General features: G+C 37.6%; 1 protein-coding gene across 2 annotated transcripts in view; it reads right to left on the reverse strand.

Annotated features, from left to right (window-relative positions):
* Positions 1–24,760, reverse strand: part of LOC111872086 — a 402,164-nt gene that overhangs the window by 33,856 nt on the left and 343,548 nt on the right. Inside the window, exons 71-81 of one of the 2 annotated variants that reach the window (XM_033754522.1) lie at positions 21,749–21,946; positions 21,531–21,661; positions 20,229–20,391; positions 19,811–20,109; positions 18,089–18,154; positions 13,698–13,772; positions 11,257–11,428; positions 5,892–6,009; positions 5,449–5,678; positions 5,235–5,352; positions 298–378 (exon numbers count right to left, since the gene is read on the reverse strand). In XM_033754522.1, coding sequence (XP_033610413.1) covers positions 298–378; positions 5,235–5,352; positions 5,449–5,678; positions 5,892–6,009; positions 11,257–11,428; positions 13,698–13,772; positions 18,089–18,154; positions 19,811–20,109; positions 20,229–20,391; positions 21,531–21,661; positions 21,749–21,946 — 1,651 coding nt within the window. The remainder of the gene's footprint in view (positions 1–297; positions 379–5,234; positions 5,353–5,448; positions 5,679–5,891; positions 6,010–11,256; positions 11,429–13,697; positions 13,773–18,088; positions 18,155–19,810; positions 20,110–20,228; positions 20,392–21,530; positions 21,662–21,748; positions 21,947–24,760) is intronic. The other variant, XM_033754523.1, reaches the window with a different exon arrangement.

The raw sequence follows: 24,760 nt of genomic DNA on the forward strand, positions 1-24,760 counted from the left end.
TAATTCATGTGAACAGTACCAGTACTTTTACTGTATTGGGCTAGTGGGACTGGGAGGGGGGCTGAAAAGATGGAAAGGACTTAAGAAATTTTTGTAAATTTGTGTAATATGGTGGAGGGACATGACAAGTTTTATTGCATTTTCTTAATTCCAGTGGTACTGGACAAATAACTTCAACCAGATCACTGAGACAGAGGACAACTGGCAAACAGACAGACTTCCATCATGCTGATATGCAGAAAGATGCAAACTAAAAACTTCACACATCAAGGCATGCATCAAAAATATTGTTCTTACATGATAAGGCCACGAAGCTCAAAGGACACCATGCCTCATGTTCCTCTGGCTTATTGGGGTCAGGAATTGGAAGTAAAACCACTTAAGTGCCACAGCCAAAATAACGCAGTATGTATAAAAAATGCAAAATTGAGTAATAACAAGTACCGAATCCAATGAACATAAGCAAGAAAGATGCACAGAAAATAAAGTTGAAGAGGTATGCAGGAACAAGGATTATTAGTATTTTCATGAGATTGGTTACAGCAGCAAAGAAGAGGAAAGAAATGAGAGAAAAATACTGTTAATGTCCCTATTTTCTAAAATGCTATGTGACTGTATAACAGAATAATAATCAACTCTACAATAACTGTCTACTTCTGATTCAGAAACATGGAAATTATGGTCTCGTAAATGTTTCATACATTGTGTTCATATGTGCAACAGACTTTAACCATCATTACGAATCCTCTCCCAAGTATACCTTGCAGGCTAACCGTAATTCTGTGCTGATACCACAGAGCAGAAGTGGTGCGGCCCATCAATTAACTTGCTCCATGCAATGAAACCTTTCTTCAGCAGCTCAAGAAATTCCCCTTCTTTAAGGGAAACTGAAGGTTCATGCCCATGTTAACAAGGGCCTGCCACTGAATCCTATCCAAAGAATCCATCCCACTCTAAGGCCCTTGTAATATTCCCTAGCAGGATAGGCATTTGTGGTGAAAGGATGTTAGCCCTCCATCCAACCCCCAAACTGAATGCCTACCCCTACATCGGCAGGACGCAATTGCTTGTTCAATATATGAACAGCAACCCCCTGCCTCTTAAATTTCTGGTGACTTTCTGCTCTACAGTTATAAAATAAATTATCACAGAGCATATTTCATTGAATAAAACTACCATTTCACATGAATGAACAACAAAAGATTGAGACTGTCAAATGTACCTGTCAGAATTTTGTCTGAACTGACCAGTGACTGCAGCACTAATATATCTTGGACTACAAATAAGACAGTATAAAGGAACCAGTATCTATTTAAACTTTGGAAAGTACTGTGGAGACAGGCAAAATTTCAGTATTAAACATCACTTGGACACATTCCCTGGAAATTTCCCCAGAATATGTATGCCACTCCTTCTTTGGAGGGAGACAACAGTGGATAGGCACAAAGATTTGAAATTTTTGTAAGGGTACTCTGAGATTAATGACAACTGACACTGGGATGCTTCTAATGGGCTAGTTCCACTCTTGAATGGATGTTATAGATTTCATTAGTCTTTATTTCATAACCTTGTCTCAATTTACCTGTCATGATTTTGTCATACAGGGTAGTGCAAATGTTGCACATCATAGGAGATTTCATTGTTGGACTATAATAATTCTTTTTTTTTTGTCCAGTTTTCAAGCATATAATTAGTTCAAAATTAGCAAATGAGGAGAGGGTAGTGTTCTTTCTGATGTATGGAAGACCAGGCACTTCAAACTAATCAACTAATACTGGATCTAATGAAGAATACCCTGAGAGTCCTCCAACTGATCAGGCAACTTTTGGAAGAAAAATTACACTAACTTGCTCTATGGTAAGTACTTTTCAGGCCACTCTGTACGATACACAAAATGTAACTATGTGTTAGCCCTACAACCTACATTGCATTTCGTACAGGTAACATTGTTGTATGTGAGTGTGAAAAGTTGTATGACCACCTCATGTGACTGCTCTGACATAGCTCAAGTGGTTGGTTCCTAGTTTCTCAACAGAGGTCTTGGCTCAATCCCACACAGTCCACGTGGAATGTAGTGGACAAACTGGCGCTGGTGTAGGTTTCTCTCTGAGAATTTTGGGGTTCCCTTCCCAATTATCATTCCACAAAAGCTTCACATTTAACTTCATTGCCAAATGGCCAACTCATAAATAAAATGACTATCCTTCAAAAGGTTTTCTTTAACATTATGCACAACAAGTAAACCTCCTGTCTGATCTGTTTCCATGCTTCTCAATCAGACATTAAGCTGCAAGTACATTTTTCTCCAATAACTGCTATATATAAGGAAAAAAAAATACCAAAGCCACAAGCTCAAGATTTTTAATCTGTTACCTCAGGAGTTGTGCGTCAATGGGATATATATTGTGGATGTAGTTTAGCAACTGTTAGATGCAAGGTGCCACAGGTTCTTCACACATTTATGATAACATTCAAATTCTGTCTATAGCTGTTTCATATGTTTAACTAAATCCTCATTTCCTACACTAATTACTTCAATCACTGCATGAACACCAATAACCATACATACAGCTCTGCCCTTCAAAATGTGTCTCAATAAATTCTTACTGCAGACACTCAACAGCTGTCCTCTGACTAAAACTAAATTTTAAAACTAACGTAACTAAATTCAAAAATGAAATTAAAGTAATTATTAAAAAATACAAAGCATAAAAACAAACTGAAATAAAAATTTACCAACACCAAAACTAATTGGTATAGAGCCTCTTCCAAAATGCTATCAGGAGAGAAAAACAGAAAATACACACAATACATTAGTATGCACTTGATTTTTCTTCATGAAACCCCTGGACATATTTTCAATTTCAATACCCAGTACAACCAATATTTATACTGTCCTTAATGCATGCTATCAGATGTTGGTGAAGCTGATACAATGTGTTGAACATACTGTTTCAGTCTTGAATTTGTGATTAACTTTGTCTTTTTTAAAGCAGATTTTTAAGAAAACAGAAATAATTTGTTACACAACACACAATTCTCAGTTCATTATGTCTTACAACAAACACCTTTCTGATAGCAGACTTTTGGCTACATTTTTATGTACTGTATGTTCTATAAAACTAAGAAAAGATCTAATATGACGAAAGCCATGAGTGCTCAGGAATTTCAAATAAGAAATTACACAGAAAGTCCCATTTAAGGTTCATCTGAGGGACAACAAAGGTGAAGTTCAACTTTATACCAAGATAATTTAGCCTAGCGTTCCTAGCTACAGATCCAGAGGTCCGGGTTCAGTTGCCAGCACTACCAGATTTTTTCTGAGAAGTAGTGGGTCTGGAACGGGGTCCACTCAGCCTCGTGATGATAATTGAGGAGCTATTTCAAGGAAATAGTGGCTCCAGTCTAGAAAACCGAAATTAACAGCTGTGGGGATTCGTTGTGCTGACCACATGACACCCTCTGTCCGCAAAAGTTGGCACTAAACTTTGCCGAAAAGCGGCGGTCACTTGGTCGGTATAGTTCGCTTGCAGACTAAAATCACGGAGTTTGTTTGAGTTTACAGAATATGAAAGGGAGGAGGGGGGGGGGCACCTCCAATGGAGAAACATTAAATGGGCATTTCATTGTCTATATTGCACACATTATGTTACTGTAAATGCAGCTAAACAATTATGTAAATTTAATATATAGAAAAGAACAAGCTCATCCAAACAAGTCACTGTAGGTTTCTGGGCAGTGTTTTGAAGGAACTTGTTTTTCTTTGCCCCTGAAAAAGAAAGTCACAAATTCTTCCAAAATGTCTTTAATTTTTGCAATTATGACATAATGCCATACCCAGAAGATTCCAAAAATAAATATGGACTACCATAAACACCACAAGTCTCATGTGTGAACAGTAAGTATAATGACACACCAGTCTGCACCAAGCGTAATGTCCTTTAAAATCTAAATTTAGTAGTACCAATATTTTTTACTTATCTTACATAACACCTGTCCATAAAGCAGATGAAGAAAAAATCTTTTGCAAATTGGACATTCTGCACTTGAGTGGGTAAACACAGTATCATCATTTCAGAGGTTCCTGAAAATAGTTGAGCTGCTGAAGCAATAGAGACAGATGCTTCTCAGTCAAGTCAGGCAATGGATATTCAGATTACAAATGGTCTCAACAAATCACAGGCCTTTATACACGACACACAAACCCAACCAAGACTACAACAGAATGTTCTCCTTGCTCAGAATACATTCCAGGCACCTCTGTAAAAGTTCATGCTGAAGTCCATCTTGGGGGGTGGGGGAAGTAAACTTTCGTTCAATACTTCAATTCTGTGGGGTCTAATCTTAAAACACTTTGCTACTTTGTTCCCCATAAGCAAAAGTCATGTGGACTGAGGTTGGGGGGAGTGATTTATAATTACATATGATTGTACAAATAATTTTTTATGTGGTGCCAGAGTCTTCTCCTTGGGGCATCTTACACAAGCACTTCTCGTGTAGGCATTGCACCATGAACACTTGCCATTTGAATGTCAAGATCACATGGCATTGTGACACAGTGAACAACAGAAATGAGTGAATGACTGATTAATGAACAGCCCAAATACAGTAACTGGACTTAAGGCAACATGGGGCTGCAGGTAAGAGATGGACAATAAACAACACAAAAGCTAACATTATGGTAGCTGTTCAAGATACTGAAATTTGCACAGATTCTTGATTTGTTACTTGTGCTAGAGGTCTGAATCTCTCATGCCTCACTAGATGGCAGGAGCATCTGTCTCTCCTGCCTGAGCATCTCAATGACCTGGTGAAACTCTAAGACAATCACACTGTACACTTGGTATTGGAATTATACTTCATTTGCTAGGTTCTCAGCATTAGTGACAAACATCTATCATATAATACGTTATAATATTTTATTAAGATTCTGATAACCAAACAGTTTTTAAGGAATTACCCCTCAAACCAAATAGAGCTTGTATCTATGCAGTTTCATTCAAAAGAGAACAGATTTTTCATATATTATTTTACAAAATACAGTATATTGCAATTATTTACACTAGTTCTGTGATCCACAGTTTGAACACCATTTGTTTAACAGATATTAACTGCAACATTTGGATCACTGATCAATATCTTCTCTACACATGTCAATGATCCGAAACTTAACAAAAATGTAGATGTCCATGTGTCTTCAAATGAAAGGAATGAGAAAATATGCGAATGCTTACCTCGACAAGGATCATTCTTCACTAGGAACTCGTCCAGAGCCACCCAGCCACCACCAACTCGCACCATCACAGTTGAGCGTAGGATACGCACCAAACGCAATTTCTGACTATCACCAAACTGTGACACCACAAAGTGTACAGTCAGTCAATGTACAATGATAATAGAATGAAAGCTACTAATCCATATTCAATACCAATTACTTTTCTTACTCACCCTGTACTTCCCCTCTCCAACCTGGAACACACGGAACTTTTGACGACAAGTACAGAGCATCACCAATCGTTTCACTTCATCATGGATCTTCTCTGCCTCAGTATCTGGTTTCCGCTCCTCCCAGTCTGGTCTCAAAGCAGCAATGAATTCCTTCCAGTCAATCAGACCCTCCCCCGACCGGTCGAACAAGTCTGCTACTGCATTCATCTCTAGCCTGCTGGTATCAAATTCTAATAGGAAAGACGGAGAAAAATTTCAACAACTTTTGGAGGGGAGGAATTATTTGATCAAACATTTAATATCAAATATTGGAAAAATTTGGGCTTCTTTTAAAGACAGTTAAGCCACTAAGATTGTTCAGGATCTCCAGTTCTCATGGCAGAAGCCACCTGATATTAACTTATATAAATCCTTTATTATAAGATACACATCTGTTTTCTTACTAGTTTTCATAATTCCATCTATGAAGTCCTCTCTGGGAATGAGACCATCATTGTTTTTGTCCATTTTTCGGAACAAATCTGTCAAACGAGACTTCTTGTGATTCATGAACTTGAGGAACTGTAAACAAAGCAAAGAAAATAACTAAGAAAAAACCTGTATTAATGAAAACTTCTAAATATGTCATAAAATCTGCATTCTTATTACAATAATCAATTACTTTATACTGTGACTTTCTAAATAATGTATCAGTTATAAAACATTCCACCTGTTCAGAAAGATTCTGAATACTCAGGTACCTAAATTCTGTTAACTAGAGTGAGTTGCTTTTAATTGCATTATTTACTTATTCCAATGTTTACAATTTCTTATATATTCTTAAAAAAAAAACACTGCACAACGAAACAATACAACACATAAAACAAAGGCAATGTAGTACTATTAGTAGTAATAATAAATTTCTTGATTACACACAAACACATATTTTCAATAATGAATGATCTTTTCAGTGTAAGATTTGAGGCTTTCACAGCGGTGACTATGAAGAAAGCAGTCTTCTGAGATTTGGCACCGTGTATATGTGGTGTTAACCGACGTTTCGGAGGAACGTATCGCCTCCATCTTCAGGGTAGAAGAAAAAGTATAAGAAATCCGCAAGCGACAAGACCGTGAGAACGGTAAAAGCAGACCTAAGAAACGTCGGTTAACACCACATATACACGGTGCCATATCTCAGAAGACTGCTTTCTTCGATCTTTTCAGTGTTCAACAGAACTGTAAAAACTGTTCAGAAATTGAGGAAATCAAAGTCATGTTCTGTCTTACTAGACAGTTCATACATATATACCACTTTCTTGTTCACCATTTGAATACTTCAACTGAAACTGAAATTCATCCACAATTTTCTCTGCAATGAGACGGATATTTGATTTTGAGGTTTGCAAGATGGAGAAAATTTTGATTGTGGTCAACTGGGTTATGATCAGGGACCAGATTTTAATGCAAATGCATTTCTTTCTTGCAACCAGAAAGTATGCTCATTTGGATATATTGTGACATGTTGACCCCTACCTCCCCCCGCGGTGCGTGGCGGTGGCGTAACGCTCGCGTTCTTACGGTAATAGGCGAGTTCCCGCCCCGCCACCGCCCTCCACGGTGACGTCACCGAGGGATATCGCGGTCGCTAGGCAACGCGAGTCAACAGCGGCGACGTTACGATAGTAACAGCGGTTACCTCCGCTAGCGTTACATAGCAACACAGCGACCTAGCAACAAGGGTGCCTATTACGTGGCCGTTTTCCCGTATTGTCCGATCGAGGCTACATAGGGAGAAGCGAAGGCTATTCACAGCCAGTTCTAGTGTGGCTACCGCAGAGTTGTACTGAGTCAGTCAGCGAGTCCTGGACCTATCGTCGAGTTAGCCAGCAACCAGTCAGTTGTATTGTGGCATTTGGAGTGTACTAATTGTGATACTGCAGATAGCAGTAATCGTAAATCTGTAATTTGGGTGATTGTAAGTGCGAATGTGAAATAAAATTCGCTANACGTCGAGAATTCATTTGTCGCGATATACGCCCGCTACGCGACAATATGTATGAATTATTATTATTATTGGAGGGGGTGGGTGTCCCCATGCACCGCGACCAGTGGTCTATTGTATGTCCCCCTGTGATATTCTACCAGTCTCTATACCCTACCGATACTGGTGCGTGCCATCAGTCCCGACTCAGAAAGCGAGCTCGGCCTCTACTGGCTCAGCGGTATCTCTTGATGCTTCCACCATCTACCAGAGGCGTTAGAGACTATTGTTGGGTGGGAAATGTCCTGAATTTTGCTCAGTGGTCCCCTTGGGACATGAAGTTCTTTTATGTGCTGAAAAGCTACGACACCTGACCCATGGCTTAAAGTCCCTCCCGGAGGACTTCTTCCCTGAACTTTTCCACCCTTAAAAATTCCACGACCTCCGCCAGGTTTGAACCCGTGTACCTTGAGTCATGAGGTGGGAACGTTACCCCTAGACTACGGAGACCGCTTATGTATGAATTACTTCATTTCTTAAATTTTGGACATGGTTTGACATGCATATTTTACCCGTTTTATGAATAAGCATCATATTTTCGAAGATCTCTATTTATAATGCATATTTCCTTTTTAAAATTTTTATCATATATATTTTTTAATTTTATGTTCAAATTTTCAATCATGGTCTTGTGTATACAATTTTTCTTTTCCGTATTAGAATATGTTGCATATTTGACTCAGCATTTTGTCATGATTAATGTTTCTGATGCAATACCCAGGGTGGGACTTCCGCAATCCCTCTACTCGTAACTTGCCTCATCCACGTACCATCAAAGTGGCCGCGAAGAGATTAGTCGGAAGCATTCACATGTAGCCTCTATCAACGTAATACTATTCAACCGATAAGGGACTTCACTTATTTATTTCCAAAGTCTCCATGAGGTTCATTACGCTTTTTCATTTGAAGCTGGGGGCCATTGACATTAGTGGTGACTAGTCTGTAGTTAAGTTTATTTAGCTTTCTGCAGTCATGCCGAAAGTGAAAGTAAGTCAGAAAACTAAATTACAGCTGTATCAGCGGGAGTTTGAAGGAGAGATGATNTGTCATGATTAATGTTTCTGATGCAATACCCAGGGTGGGACTTCCGCAATCCCTCTACTCGTAACTTGCCTCATCCACGTACCATCAAAGTGGCCGCGAAGAGATTAGTCGGAAGCATTCACATGTAGCCTCTATCAACGTAATACTATTCAACCGATAAGGGACTTCACTTATTTATTTCCAAAGTCTCCATGAGGTTCATTACGCTTTTTCATTTGAAGCTGGGGGCCATTGACATTAGTGGTGACTAGTCTGTAGTTAAGTTTATTTAGCTTTCTGCAGTCATGCCGAAAGTGAAAGTAAGTCAGAAAACTAAATTACAGCTGTATCAGCGGGAGTTTGAAGGAGAGATGATAAGTACGGATAACGAAATTCTTTATTGCCAAGCATGTGAGAAAACAGTTGTTTGTGAAAAACGCTTTCAAGTGCTTCAGCATTTGAACACTAATATACACAAAGAGAATATTAAAATTAAATCCACAAAAAGTGCACCTGTTCAAAAATTGCATAGTGAATTTTCTAATAATAGTTTTTCACAGTTTTCCTTTGATTTATGCGAAGCCTTTTTATCGGAAGATATTCTGCTTTGGAAACTAACCAATCCTACTCTGAGAAACTTCATAGAGAAGTATACACAGCGCAAAGTGCTGGATGAATCTACTGTGCGCAAAAATTATGTGAAGCACTGTTACGATCTTACAATTGAAAGCATTAGAGATAATATTCAAGATAATTTTGTGTGGGTATCAATCGACGAAACACAAGATTGTGAGGGACGGTTTATTGCAAATTGTATAGTTGAATCCCTTAATAAGAATGAACAATCTACCCAATATCTTCTTGCGGCAGAGCAATTTGGAACCACAAATAGCTCTGCAGTTTCTGAATTTTTTATCAATTTCATGAATTAACTATGGCCGAATGGCATTCAGTATGAGCGTGTATTGCTCTTTGTGACTGATGCCACAAGTTATATGATGAAAGCCGGTACTGCTCTTAAAGTTATATTTCCAAATATGACACATTTGACTTGCCTTGCCCATGGGTTGCACCATGTTGCAGAAACAATTTGTGCAAATTTTCCGCTTGTTGACAAGTTGGTGTCTTCTGTGAAGAAGGTATTTGTTAAAAGTGCCTTACAGAAAAGAAGCCTTTATAAAGCAGTAGCATCGAGCGTTCCACTTCCGCCAGAACCAATTTTAACGCACTGGGGCACAAGTTGCCCAAGATGTACTAAAAAACGCAGAACTAGAAACTAATCTTTCCTATATATCTGCTCACTTCTCTCATCTTCCATCCACCATTTCCTCACTGGAGGCAAGCAATAGCAATACTACTTTGTATCAGTCGTTTAGTGTTCAAAACCACTGTTTCCAAATTGAATTCGGTTCCTGCAAGATTTTGTGAAGTAGTAAAGGAAAAAGTACACAGCATTCTTTCAAAAACTCCAGGATATGAACAAATTTGTCAAACTGAAGAAATTTTAGCACGTAAACGTACTAAACTGCCAAGTAAAAAATCACTAACAGTTGAGCAAATACTGGCTTTTGTACATGCGCCCTAAGTTCCTGTGAGGTGGAAAGAAGTTTTTCCCGCTATAAGGACATCTTACGAGACAATAGGAGGTGATTAACTATGGAGAACCTAAAACATTTAGTAACTGTGAACTGCAACAGAAGAAAAGTTGTAAGTTCGGAGAGCTAAATGTGAGTACCATTGGTTTTTTAAATTTGTAATGAAATATGTTGGCTTTGTTGCATGATTTGTATTTAAGTATAGCTTTTCTTGGTCTTAAAATAATGTAAAATTAATTTTAATATTTGGTACAAATTTTTATGTGCATATTTTGGAAGTTTTTCATGCATAAATGCATACATATTTAAGGGATTATTAAGGCATAAAAATCTGGTCCCTAGTTATGACACAAAGTAGCTCCTATGTAGTTTCCAGCATTTCAAAAGAACCTGCTGTCTCTCATTCTTCCATGGCAGTAAGTTTCCCAGGGGCACTGGTAACCTACAAGACTACACAGAAGACCACAAATCAAAATGGGTAATGTTCTGCCATCCATATTCTTCTGCAGTCATTAGTACAAAACCAGTAGAAAATACCAATATTTTCTGCACATATCACGGGAGAACAAAATGAGATAATAATTACAGTAACAAATACAACACGTTCAATTTAAACATTATAATTTCATTATTCACACTGATTTAATTTAGAATGATTACAGAAGGGTATAAGGGGAATTTGGTTAGCATCTGCAAATTTCAAAATTTCAGAAAACAATCACTAAAAACAACACAAATCACCATAGGTTTATACATAAACAGATGGATGGAAAATGATCAGTATATTTCACTGAGTTTTGCTGTCAAAGGGTCTTCTGTGAAGAGCTAAAAATTTCTTGGCTGGTCAAAAAATTTCATGCTTTTATAAAATCTCCAAGTTCTTCACTATGTTCACAAGAGTCACCAATGCCTTACCCTGAGCCAGTTTGATCTAGACCCTACATTTAAATCTTATATCCACTGCTATATTAACCTCCCATTTACTCCCATGTTTCCTGAATGTATTCTTCCCCAGAGGTCTCTTGCACAAAATGTTACATGCACTTCTCACTTGCCCACACATCCCATGTGTCCTGTCCATTTCAAGTTCCTTCATTTAATCATCCTAACAAAATATTTTTGGTGTATTCATGCAACTTCAGATAAGCCTTCAATAGCTAGATTACTCACCCGCTTCCTCCAATCATCCCAGCTGAAGTTCTTAACTTTTTCAAGTTCCAGCAGGTATGAATATTTCTCCTGTAAACGGCGCTGCCGCTCCCATGCCAACATCCATACATTTCGCCATTTGTCCCAAAGCAGTTTCACCCGTGGGTTACGGAACACAGGCTCTGCACCCTTGCTGCTTAAGCAAAGAAGCACAGTCAATTCTGTATGCATGTTTTCAGTATACGATTTTGATATAACATGACTGAAGTGTTAGGGGACACAGCAGGTTTGTTCTGGATATAGAAAGATGGTGAATGGCCATAATGAACAATTCAGACACATTGTGAGAGATGCGCTTCCTACTGACTCAATTGTTTTTATAGCAATTTCTCTATAATGAGGGATTTTTCAAGAATGCATCTACATCAGTAACAGAACTGACTGCAGCTGGCAGACCACATATCACAGGAATGCATTCAAACAATATATCTTCATTCTGCCTTTGATTACTGCGGCAATGTTCTAGTCAGATGGCTCATTACATGACAAAAATCAGTAATATTTCTACCTATGTACAAAGAGTTACTGATACTGGTGTGGTAAATTTTGATTTCTGAAAGATCACACCAGACACCTATGTTCAAGGAATGTCACATATTTAAACTTGTGCATTACATAAATGCTGTACTTAATTAGTTGCTAACATCTTTTTTAAAGTGAGAATAAAATGAAGATTCTTGTTAACAGACTAAAACTGACATGCAACTCTAACTACATATATATTTTCCTTACTTCACAACTCGCAACAAAACAGCTGGATTACCTACAATGAAGTGGTCATTTGGCCACTCTTTAGATTATTCTGTATGTCTGCTATACTGTGCTATGAAACATCTTTCTAATTACTTGTAACTTATGATCATATTGAATACTAATATGATTCATTTTGCAAACAGGGTCCCCTGATGGTGACAACATTTATAATTTAGAATGTATTTTAATAGCACCTTTAACAACCTATGAAAATATAAATATTTTTGATTTTCTAATATCCCATAAGTACATACATGGACAGTTGGATTTATAATAAAGGTACAGAATACAGAAGACAATTTTATTTTGAACCCATTTAATTTTAATCTCATCACCATAGTAGGCAGATGTTTAAACCACAACGAAGAATGTGACAGCATTTCAAGTTCAATACCATTAGCCATGATTTTATGCACAGTATCAAGCATCGAGATATAAGCATCCAACATCAGACAGAATATTACATAAAGACAAACTGAAGATCTTGTGATGATTCTTCTGCATCAGCAAATCCAGCTCAACATAACATGTCTGATGCTAAATTACGAATATTACATGAAACAGCTTGTATGCTAAAACAAGATACCACTCAAATTCATGCACAATCCTGTCCCATATTGAGCAAACACTTTGCTTTTAGTAAGCAGAAACAGTAAGTACTCAGTAGGCTCTTCATTACCTAGTCCTTCCATTGTAATCAATTTCAAATATTTTGTATACTAATGCAGTCAATTATACCCACATACACAGACAAAATTAAAAACAAAAATCACAAGTAGCATTTCACAACTACTGTTTAAATCTTAACCTCACTATTATAAGATTCACACTGTAAATATCTATAGATACTATTCTATTTTATTTTAGTTAACCTTTTTATTTATTTCATCTCTATAGATAATTGTTACATGATATAGGACAAGTCAGATACGGCCCTTAAAAGATTTTGTGACATCAGCTTCTGTTTTCATTTATTTTTAATGCCTTTCTCTGATCTAACTAACTTGGAGTATAGATTTTTCTTAAGAAGCTGATAGTTGTTCAGCTGTTCAAGACATTGCTGGGGTTTTTATGGAACCAAGAGATTCATGTTTTCACAAAGGACTAGACACTATCCTGGAACCAAATAAATCCAGTCTATACAATTACAGAGCGCCAGAATATAGTCTCACAAAAGAACATAACATGAAGACACAGATTGTGCCATATTGAGACAAAAATGCATAGCCTTCATATGGGTGACGTGTGTCTTATAGCAGTCATGTTCAAATGGTATGTTCAGAAAACTGTAAATTTTTGAAGACTGGATAGCAAATACTTTATATATATATAAATAAGGAGAGAGAAATATTAACCACTGCCTGTAATATTTACAAATGCACTATTCTGAATGATGAATATATTGTATAATTTTTGCCCCCTAATATATCAATACAGATAAAAAAGAGTCTACTGTACTAGAAAAGGTTAGTGTGTTGTATATTTTCAACACAAGACAAGACTTGTATTATGTATGTATATAAATCATCATATAGCCAGCTGGCTTCAATGAGAATATAATGGTTCCAATTATCCTTAAGAGAAACAGAAGTATATCATCCACAGTTTATATAATATGTCAGTTTTATAATTAATTAATTTGTTCTAACCTTCCTTTAGCAGCAAATCTGGGACCAATGTGAGGTATCAATTCAGGTGCTTTCTCACGCCCAGGACTGGCGCGACTACACAGCAGCAAATAAAACCACAAACAGAAGAAAAATACTACTGTCAGGTAACATGCACACACACACACACAAAATTATTAATGCCATCAAACTTAATTAAGTTTGAAATGAATGGTTAAATTCCTTCAATTTCTTCATGTATAAAATTCTTCCTCAACAACCATAAAACCACACAGATTTTGAGAAACAGTAACACTGGATATGTCTGTTCCAGCAGATACTCGCGGACTTGATTTAACTGCATTGATCTTGCAATGTCTAAACATTTTAGTATTTAATCTTAACCTTCTGCAGTTTTAAAATTGTTGAAAAATTGAAGAATGAAAGCTATCCCTAGTGAATGCATAGTATTTTCATGCATAATAATATCAATTTCAACGTGGCTAGCGCAGCTGCCATTTCCTATAACAAGGGAAAGATAAATTTTGATTGTAAGATTAGTGGCACAGAAGTCCCAATAATCATAAGCAGGTTAAATACCATCAAAATCATCTAGTATTAAATTTGAAACGATCATGTCTGCAGACCTCTATCCTTCATGTTATGCAGAGAAATCAATACAGACATATTATTTAAATACCTTCACCTCACAATGATAAGCACTTCATTCCAAACTCACAGAAAAGATCTATCAGAACTATGGCTACTGTTAACAGCTACAGAACATGACATATCAATGTCTGTGTTTTAACTGTCAGCGAAATCTAATGGTGGCAGGTTTCAACAATAGAAATCTCAACTTATATACAATAAGGGACAGGAATTATATTTAACACATTCACTGCAATGCAAATGAGCAGTTATCATTCACAGCCAGCAAATTTTATTTTTTAAAACAAATACAGCTCTTTATATATATAAAAAGCAATTCAGAGAAATTTCCACCATATCACCATACAGTTAAAGTACATTCTTCTGTGAGAGAACAAACATATATATCAGCCATCATTATAGAGGTTCAAATACTGGGTGAGGGCGGCATGTGACTTCCAAGCAGGCATCATTTATGTACCATCTAAATGGAAATTAGACAGCTCTAGTGTAAGTTTCCTTTATGACACATTTTTTTTAAGTGAACTTCATTTAAATTACATACAAACAGAAAACTGACAACTGTGTGGAAACCAACATGAACATGATGCACAGAAACAGTACTAGTAGCACAAAATTGTGAATGCTGGAGGTCTTATGCATGTACAGTGAATATGTTAATACATTCTGTATCTCAAATATGTGAGAAATACATCACTAGTTACCAGAAACCACAAAATGTTAATGGAAAAGTACCAACAAGAGAACTCTGATGAATCAATGAAAGGAACTGCATAATTACTGCACAGATAAATACAACAAGACTCCATTCTGCAGCATCTGTGATTTATTACTTGTTCAGTGCATGGGAAGACACTATGCTGGACAAAGGCAATGAGCATTTCTACGGGAAAATTAGATAATGTAATCAATCTCCTATGAACATGATGTATGTCTCTTCCAGGAAAAGAATGGCTGATTAAAACACCAAATGAACACCAAATTATATTCCATATTTTAATCTAATGGGGGGAGAAAGAAATTACTCAAGTATAATATTTAAAATGACATGCTACATAGAGATCATACATGTACATGCAAAGTAAATAAGAGAAACAAGGAAACAGTGCTAGTCAAATACAGAGACCTTCATACGAACCACACTGCTATTCATTTGCACTGCCTAATACAAGGGATATTCAGAAAGGAACCTCCATTTATTTTTGGCAACTAATGCAGGAGTGGGGAGAGCTGACGCGTGCAAGAGAGTGTCACATGACTGGTCACCTGGTGTTTGTTCTTGTCTCGAAAGAGTGAGTTATGATGAGTCCGCAACTGATAATCCTTAGAGCTGTGAAATTCGTGCTATTGTCCACTTTCTTTGTGCTAAAAACATGAGTACCGCCGAAATTCATCGTGAATTGTGGGTGGTTTATGGTCAAAATGTAATGAGTGAAGGAAATGTAAGACAATGGTGTAAAATATTCAAAGATGGGCCAACAAATGTTCGTCATGAAGAGCGAAGTTGTCAGCTATCTGTAGTCACTGGTGACCTTGTTTAAAGTGCTGATCAAAAAATCTGTGAAAGATGGTGCTTCACAACTTCAGAACTTGTGTGTGAATTTCCACAAATTTCATGACACTCTTCTCTACAAGATTATCACAGGCTATGCTATCACAAGTTCTGCGCAAGACGGGTTCCGAAAATGCTCATGGGTGTGTACAAATGCAAAGAATTGCGTTGGCATTGACATTTTTAGAGTGATATCACAAAGATGGTGGTGAATTTCTCAGTCACATCGTAAGAGTAACATATGATGAAACCTGGGTTTCATTTGTGAATGCTGAAACCAAAAAGCACTCAAAGCAGTGGATGCACACACATTCACCAAACAAGCTGAAAAAGTTGAAACAAACGTCTGCCTGCCAGAAATGTTTCCTGGGACAGGACAGGAAATATGTGCTGGTGGTGGATCATGCAACAAGAGACCACAGTAACATCAGAAGCATATTGTGAAACACCAAAGAACCACGTAGGGATGGCCATTCGTAACAAAAGGTGTGGAATGATGACATCCAGAGTAGTGCTCCTCCATGACAATGCATGTCTGCACACAGCTGCTAGCACTGCTGGAGCATTTCAACTGGGAGTTGTTGGACCACCCTTCTTATAGCCCAATCCAACTCAAAGCGACTACCACCTGTTTCCCTACCCAAAGAACTGGTTAGGATCACAGCACTTCAACAACAGGAGTTGATGGGAGGTGCCAAAACATGGCTGAGCCCACGGGTGGCAGACTTCTTTGACACAGGCATACAGAAACATATTCCCTGATACAAGCCCCTCAAGTTGAGAAGGAGCTTAAGTATGTATTTTTATATAATAAAATTTTTCTCATTGCTTGTTTTGTTAACAGCTCACCAGAGGTTACTTTATGAATAGCCCTTGTTTTATCTGAACAATGCAACCTGAATCTCATATTTTTTCTTTTCAGTTCATCAACACAGCAAAATATCCCCAAGACCTAAATCTACAACTCGTAATGCAGCAGTCTGAATTACAATTCCAGCTACAATGTAACACAAGATAATTTAAAGGGAAACATTTTAACTGTTTTCAAAATTTGCACTCATATTTCTACATCTACTGTTACAATTCAATAAACAAACACAATTATTTCAGAAGAAGAAATATTCATTTTTCTGGTTCTCGTGGATTATGGAGTGACAAATCTATTCTTACTGTGTGCTGTCAGTATTTGAACATATTGTTCAGTATGTTACTACTATGTAACTCCATGGTACAGAGTGCCAATTAGGAAGTTACTAGTAGCTCAGCTGCTCAAAAAATCCCTGCCTTTTATAGAATGCAAAGGTTCAAAGCCATGTTCACAAGAGCCTGCCACTAAATCCAACCCTGAACTAGACAAATACAGTCCATCCCCTCACGCTCTTTCTGTAAATGATTGACTTTAATACTACCCTTTCAATTACACCTGCATCTCCCAAGTGACCTTTTCCCTAGACATTGGCAGAACAAAATTTTACATGCACATCTCATGTTCTCATGTTCATGATCACACTATGCCTAAAGCTACATGTAATGTAAATATTCAGTTCTTTTTCTTTTGATGCAATACAATATAATGTAAATGGCACATGGCTGCAAATAACCAAACTGAAGAGCAACTGGCCTCCACAGACTATGTACAAGCTTATGGTTAGATACACAGAAATAAACTGTAGAATAAAAGAAGAGGTCAGCAAATTCATCTTACACATTCAATACAAGAGTTACATACAAAATGAAAACATTTATACATTTGGGACGACTGTGAAAGTTAAAAACAAATCATCCCCACATAATTTACAACTTTAAATTACTGTATAAATCACAGTTTATCTCACTATTCATAACAGAAACTGATGAGCATGGAGACATGTACTTACATACAATTTATCTTTCACCATTCATACACTACTGGTTTATATGTAACAGCAATAACAACAGCAGCAGCAGCAACAATCGTATGACCAAACACAAAACCTCAATCTTACACAAAATTTCTAGCTTGTAAAACTTCTTATGCACTATCACTGTCTACTCTATACAGTGTCTGATTATTACTATCTGCTCACTGCAGATTATTTTGCTTCTAAATCACAAAACTTCTGTGCTTCTAGAACACAGGGCAAATTCTATTGCTGGGGGCATGCAAATACTAAAGATGACCTCTCCCTCAGGTCCCAAACCATCACCACATACATATACCAATACACACCTTGACTTGCGTGATGATGAATCATACTCTGGTGATGATTCCCGGTTATCTCTGTGGTTCTCCTTGCTGCAGCCAGAAGCAGCAGGTCAACAGCACAAAGTGATAAAACAGACAGAAACCAACACATGCTCACAAATGTTTCATGCTTTCTCAAACATTAACAACCCACAGTGAGACAGGAAGCAACACAAAACTACATTCATTTTAAGACGAAATTCTGTAGTGTATACATGCTTCTCCACACATATGCATATAATGACTGCAAGTCCAACTAATTATATATATTGCAGCATATAGAAACACCAGTCATAAAAGTAAAACTAATGCTACTATGTTTGTGAACACAATGTAACCCATATTATGTTTGTGTGGAAATGAGTTATATGAAATATAGGAATATCCGAATTAATAATTACCGATGGATATAATTTTTAATTTGATGTTTCTCACAAAGCTATGCCAATCCTAAATAAATTACTGGTATGTAATCAACAAATCAACATCCTATCAAATCAAGAAGAATTTATTTGTCATCATTTGTGGCATCACATGATTCTAAGAGGGCAATTCTCCATTCTCCGTATGTTGACATTCCTTGCTACCGTGATAATGCAGCACACAGACTTATGTTACAAGACACCCTACTGCAAGTAGCAGTAACAAATTCACACTAACAACAGAATTAAATCAGTTTCATTGTTACTTAATGACTCTGTGCCAATTAAAAGTATTATACAGAATCAAGCAAGAAGTAATGGAGAGAATTATGAAGAGTTATGAAACTGCTGTGCTCTATTTTAAAGTACTATCTTGGAATCTGCCACTGGAAACTGAGGTAAACCACAAAAATCCTGTCAAGATAACTGGTTACCAAGGCTAATCAAAGATCTCCCACATATAAAGCACAAGGTTTAACCACTTGAAACATATGGAGGTAAAGGTTTAATTCTTAACCTTGGTATTAGATAGTATACACAGGTACAACCTGCAAAGAAATGAGGAACTGCATGTCTGGAGAAAATGACAAGTGGCATACTGGTTTGTTGAACTGCACACTTAATGTACAATTACCAGCCTGGCAAACCATTTTCTATTCAGCCACAGAAAATTAAACTTAATTGAGATTTATTTTATGATATTACAAATCTAACAGCAAGTGCTAAAGTATGAGGCACAAAAATATTTAAACGTAAGAAACAGAACCACTTGCAGGCCACATCATTGGCCATGGGATCTGCAGCAAAAGCTGTAGACACATTTACTGCAATTATTACTGGTCCTAAAAATTCTCTGCATTGAATTTTTCAAGAAATGTAGTTTCAAATAGTTCTTTCATTTGCAGAGATGTACTTGAAAGTAACAATGTAGGAGAAAGAAATACTCTTTTTAACTCCCTCAGTCAGTCGCTAATGACCTTAAACACATAAAAACTGCCAATGAATAAGTATAGGGGTCTATTGTGGAATGGAACATGTACATACACACATATATACCTTTGTGTGCATGAGTGAGAGTATGTGATAGTGAGAATGTGTGTACATGTGTATGTATATTTCCCACACATGAAGACAAGTGGATGGTTTCTCTCTGCAACCAGTGTTTAAATGCAAGTGCTACCACAATGTACCTGTGCAGCACTACTCAGTGCACAAATTACTTCCATGCAACTTCATTCAGAAAGTGATTAATGAAACTTGGTATGCTGGACTGGTCTGTACTCACGCAGGTGTTCTGGGCCTTGAGGGCTTGCGGTCTTTTGTTTGCTGTGTGGCTGACTGTGGTTTCACCTGTTGCCGTGACTTGCATACACTGTCCACTTCAGGCTGACGCTTCGATGTATTTTCCATAAATTCTCTGTGGTCAGAGATAAGACTCTCTAATGTTGGTATGTCATCAGGCAGGGGCTCAGTTTCAAGAGTTAGCAAAGTACCCTCTAGACCAGACAGCCAGGCCAACAGTTCTTCCAACAATCCCTCCAAATCGTGTAGAGAGCGTAGGTGTTCTGTTAACCGCTGTTCTCTCTGCAAGAAACAGCATGCAGAGGGTATGAAATCTACATTCTAATATTTCTGACAAAAATATTAATCAAAATTCATCTTCTATGGGCCATTTTGCTTTCCAGTATTTGTATAACACAAACCTGTTTGGCCCATGTAGACACTTCCTCCCAGCGAGACTGGATGATGGTAATCCAGTGTCGGATGACTGTAGCACCATCAGGATGGGCTTTACCAAGTATTTGTTGTGCCAGTGTAATTGTAGCATCTTTCTCATGTTCTTTTTCAGCCATTTCACGCATAAATCTGTGTTTATAAGACACTATGATTAGTAAAAGCATATTTTAATACTGAAAAACAAAATATTTAGCACACTACTTAAGACATTAAGACAGTGACAATGACAATAACAGAAAGAACTACAGCTACTATCATTAACACTATTTTACTATGAGTTATTAGGTAAAAGAGAAGTATATCAAGACAGCTTTAAAATAAAAGCCAAACAGAATAAATACAGTAGAAAGAAAACAGAAATGTAGCTGTCATTCATATGATTTGCACAGGAATGTTATAAAACATGTTACTGACTGCAGTGAACACTGGCTGATAGGATCCAATTGTGTTCCTCAGGAATATGAGTGAGTGATTAATGAATTTCCGAACTACACAAATCATTGCAGTCAAGTTTACTGATGCTGCTTCTCCATCTTCATTTCACAGCTTTCAGCTTTAACCTTATCACTGCATGTTATTTTCTCACCATTTTCCTAACATTATGGGGGGGGGGTTGTGGAAATGATGACAAAAAGGCATTTTCATAGCTCAGTAAAATATAACTGAATGGCTGAGCAAAAGGTGGACTAAAGCTGAATGTTGCACTATACAGTAATGGATGTTGCTTCACTTCAGTCACATATTGCAGCATGCACCAAGTGTTCAAGAAGGCTGGCGATAATTTTCCTGTTCTGTTGCCATCGGTCAATAGTCACTGTACCAGAAATTCTAACTGTATGAACAAACTGGAAACTTTTGTTCAGGTAATTATTTTCTACAGCAAGATATTTTAAAAAATGCATTTTTATGTTAAAAGTAATTAAAATCTTGGTGCTTACACATAAAAACTTATGCCTTCTCCCACCACTCAAAGTCACTCAAGTATCTGGCCAACATAATCCGATTTTCTACATCTGTAGTAAATGTGACTACCTTAATTCTTCCCCAGCTTTAATAAGGCTCCTATGAAACTGGTGTTCCTCTTTTCTCATCGTCTCCATGAAACGTCTTTCTGAGAGTCAACTAATTTCTTGATGCTATGACAGGTCACATAATATATGTGGACAGTGTTCCTTTCACATATTGGCTCCAGTTACAGAGCTATTTGTCTATGCATTATATAACATAAAAACCCCTGCTACTGCAGTCAGTCTCTTCTTCCTACTTACTTGTCATGTTCAGCCAACTGGTTGCGAGTTTCCTGTTCATCCTCAGGCAAGGGTCCTGCAAACCTCAGCTTCATTTCTGCATCTGACAGCCATTCCAGAAGCATATGTACTGCCTTGTGCAGCTGTTCAGCCTGCACACATTTACCACAACATCAAACTCTGCATCGCAATATGTATACATCATTTTGTAAATTTCAGCTTACGAACAAAGTTCTTACCTCCTTCAGTGCACCTTCCAGTCGAGCAGATTTCTTCTTGGTCAGAGTAGACACTCTGTCCCACAAACTGCTGAGCTCTGATAACTGACCTCGAATTGTTGTGGCATCATTTGGTGTTGCCTTTGCTTCAAGTTCTTTACCAGTTCGTTGAACAGACTCCATCTGTGCAGAACGGCTTGCAAGATCTTCTTCGAACGTCTGAAGAGATTGAGATATGATACATGTTCATTTGATAGCAATATGATGAAGCGTTAATATGCACACATTTACTGTTCTGTGATAATGGTTGCTTCATTACAATTACACATGCGACAGGGTGAAAGGGGTGTTGTCTATGCGGTGCATGCTGAGGAATTCAAAAAGAGATTTGGGTCAACCAGTTCAGTTGATATCAGCAACAGTTCTTCACAGGAGGTTGTGAACATTGAACTTGAGAGCGTGAAGCTGAAGAATCTCCATTGTCAGGAGCTGTTGCTAGGGAACTTGTGGTGAATACACAGCAGGCTGGAAAAGGCTTAATGGGTGCTGTGGTGATTTGTGGAGATTAGCGATGGTGCTGTAATTACTTGTACTTCTGAGTCATATTTATAAGTGGTTAATAAATCCATTCACCAATCCAAACCCCATCTACAGTCTCCCCTAAATTGTGACAATATAATTTTACTTAATTTTGATTTTAAACATCAGTGCTAGTGATCAAGATTTAACTAGAAACCCATTGAAAACTCAACTTAATCTAGTAGTGTGCATTCAAGTCTTAGTACTCAAAGACTTTGTGGCTTGATCTTGGCCTGTGCCCATAATACTGTGGCATGATCACTGAAAGCTGAAATAGTTTAACCAAAGAAGACACCTGATGCTATGCCAGTAATTAGCATGTGACCATGGTGACTCTTACACATGCAATAGTAGATGAACTGTTGGAAGTGGTGTTCTTTGTTGGGTCTGTGCAGAGGCGATATAAGGACAGCTGACTGGGGTTCTGAGTTACTTAGGCAGTCCAGGTCCAATGCTGCTGTGAGGCAAGGTGTCCCCCAGGGCAGAGACATGGGCACAGAAGCAGTTGCATTGTTTGGTCACTGGCCAGTAAGGATGTTAACACAGAAGCAGAAGAATATCCAGCTACTAATCCAAACCTCAAGTGTAGTCACTAACATGTGACATTTGGTGTCAGAAGTGGGATCACTGGATTGGACCGATTGAATTACTGGAAAAAAAGACCACACTGGATAGTTATATCACTAGGCCATGGAAATGGAACAGATGATGGAAAGCCTACTGGTTGAAATGAGAGGAATTTGGGAGATGGTGGAAGCCAGCAACGGGAATATGAAAGCCTGTGTAGAGAATCTAGAGAAGAAAAGAAGGCTGGTTAGGGAAGACAGAGGCCAGGATAGAGACCAGTCAGGAACGAATGAAAGCCGAAATTACAATTGATCTGGAAGAAATGATGGCCATGGAGTCTGTGACCAATCAAGGAAAAACAGGAGCCAAAGTGGAGCATTAGGAAGTCCCTAACAAAGAGGCAGCAGTGGAAACTACTTGAGCACTGGAGGACTGATCTGGGGACCAGTCATAGGCCACAGGATACCGAAACCCACTCAGAAGGCAGACCAAATATGAGGCATGAAAAAACCTCCTAATGGACTGATGTGCAAGAAGAGATGGCAGACAGATGCAACTGGATTGCAGCAACAGATCTCTGTTAAATCGTGTCATTGTATGTTTACCGTGCTGTAACCTAGCAATGGGCATCTTCTCTGATTAAAGCATTCCGGCTTTCAGCAAACATGCCACAATACTACAACACCCACATGAACATGCAAATACACACACTGGTAGCATGATAAATAAATGAAGACAGAAGAATCAACTACAGAATATTACATATATTAACCTTTAACGACCGAAAGTCCGGTATACCGGACGGTACCTGTGACCTCGAAGANACTCACAACTATGAGTCTTAAACCTGCAGGGTAATCACCAGACTGCTGGCCACTACATAAGATAGGTGTAGAACCAACTCCTGATATGCTCAGAATTACTGGGGTTTTGGGCTTTTCCATTGTCCGGAATTCTAGGTAATAGAGGACATGACATTTTGGAAACTGGATCTGTTTCCGTCTTTGGGTGAGAAAGGAAGACACCTATTCAGTCGAGCCCCTTAGGAAGAGCTAACCTCAATCATGTCCAGTTCCTGAAATGTCGTGTCCTCTATTACATAGAATTCCGGATGATGCAAAAGTCCAAAACCCCAGTAATTCTGTGTGTCATCCACCATCATCAGAACCCTTTAGAATCTTCCTGATATGCTGTGTACCAAAACACTGCACATGCACACACAACACATCATAACACTCATGGACGAAGAAACTTCTATTAATTAATTAATATTTTTAATTACCGTATTCACGCATGTATAGGCCGCACATTTTTTTGCCAAAAATTCAAGAGGAAAACTGGGGTGCGGCTTATATTCGAAATATTCGAAATCACACTTCATTTAAAAAAATTATATTCATAATTAGTACTACAGGGTGTAATACTCCTGAAATAATATTCCAAGAAAATTATTTTTTCTATAATTTCTGTCTGAAAATAGTGTTGCGGCCTATACATGCGTAAATACGGTAGTCATTTTTTGTTCTGTTGGTTTTATGCCTTTTAACCTTTAATGTACGGACTTTTAAATTGCCGGCAGCTCCATACGGCCGGAATTTAAATGGCCCTAAGTCTTTAACATTGCAAAGTTTCAGAAAAAAATGCATATTTTCCGTTCTATGCAACATCGGAATATGAACTAAAAAGAACCTGAAAGACAATAAAATGTTCTACATATATACAAAAGGGCAAGTTTTACAAATGAAAATCAACTGTGAGTATTTTGTCATGAAGTGCAAAATATAATCATTATTATATACGTTATGAAATTCCAAAGGACTTACCTGTTGTTTTTCTTCAACCTTGAATCGTGGTGGTGATGTAAATATGACGACACTATATACAATA

Source organism: Cryptotermes secundus, unplaced genomic scaffold (genome assembly GCF_002891405.2).
Source record: "Cryptotermes secundus unplaced genomic scaffold, Csec_1.0 scaffold356, whole genome shotgun sequence".
Lineage (NCBI taxonomy): Eukaryota > Metazoa > Arthropoda > Insecta > Blattodea > Kalotermitidae > Cryptotermes > Cryptotermes secundus.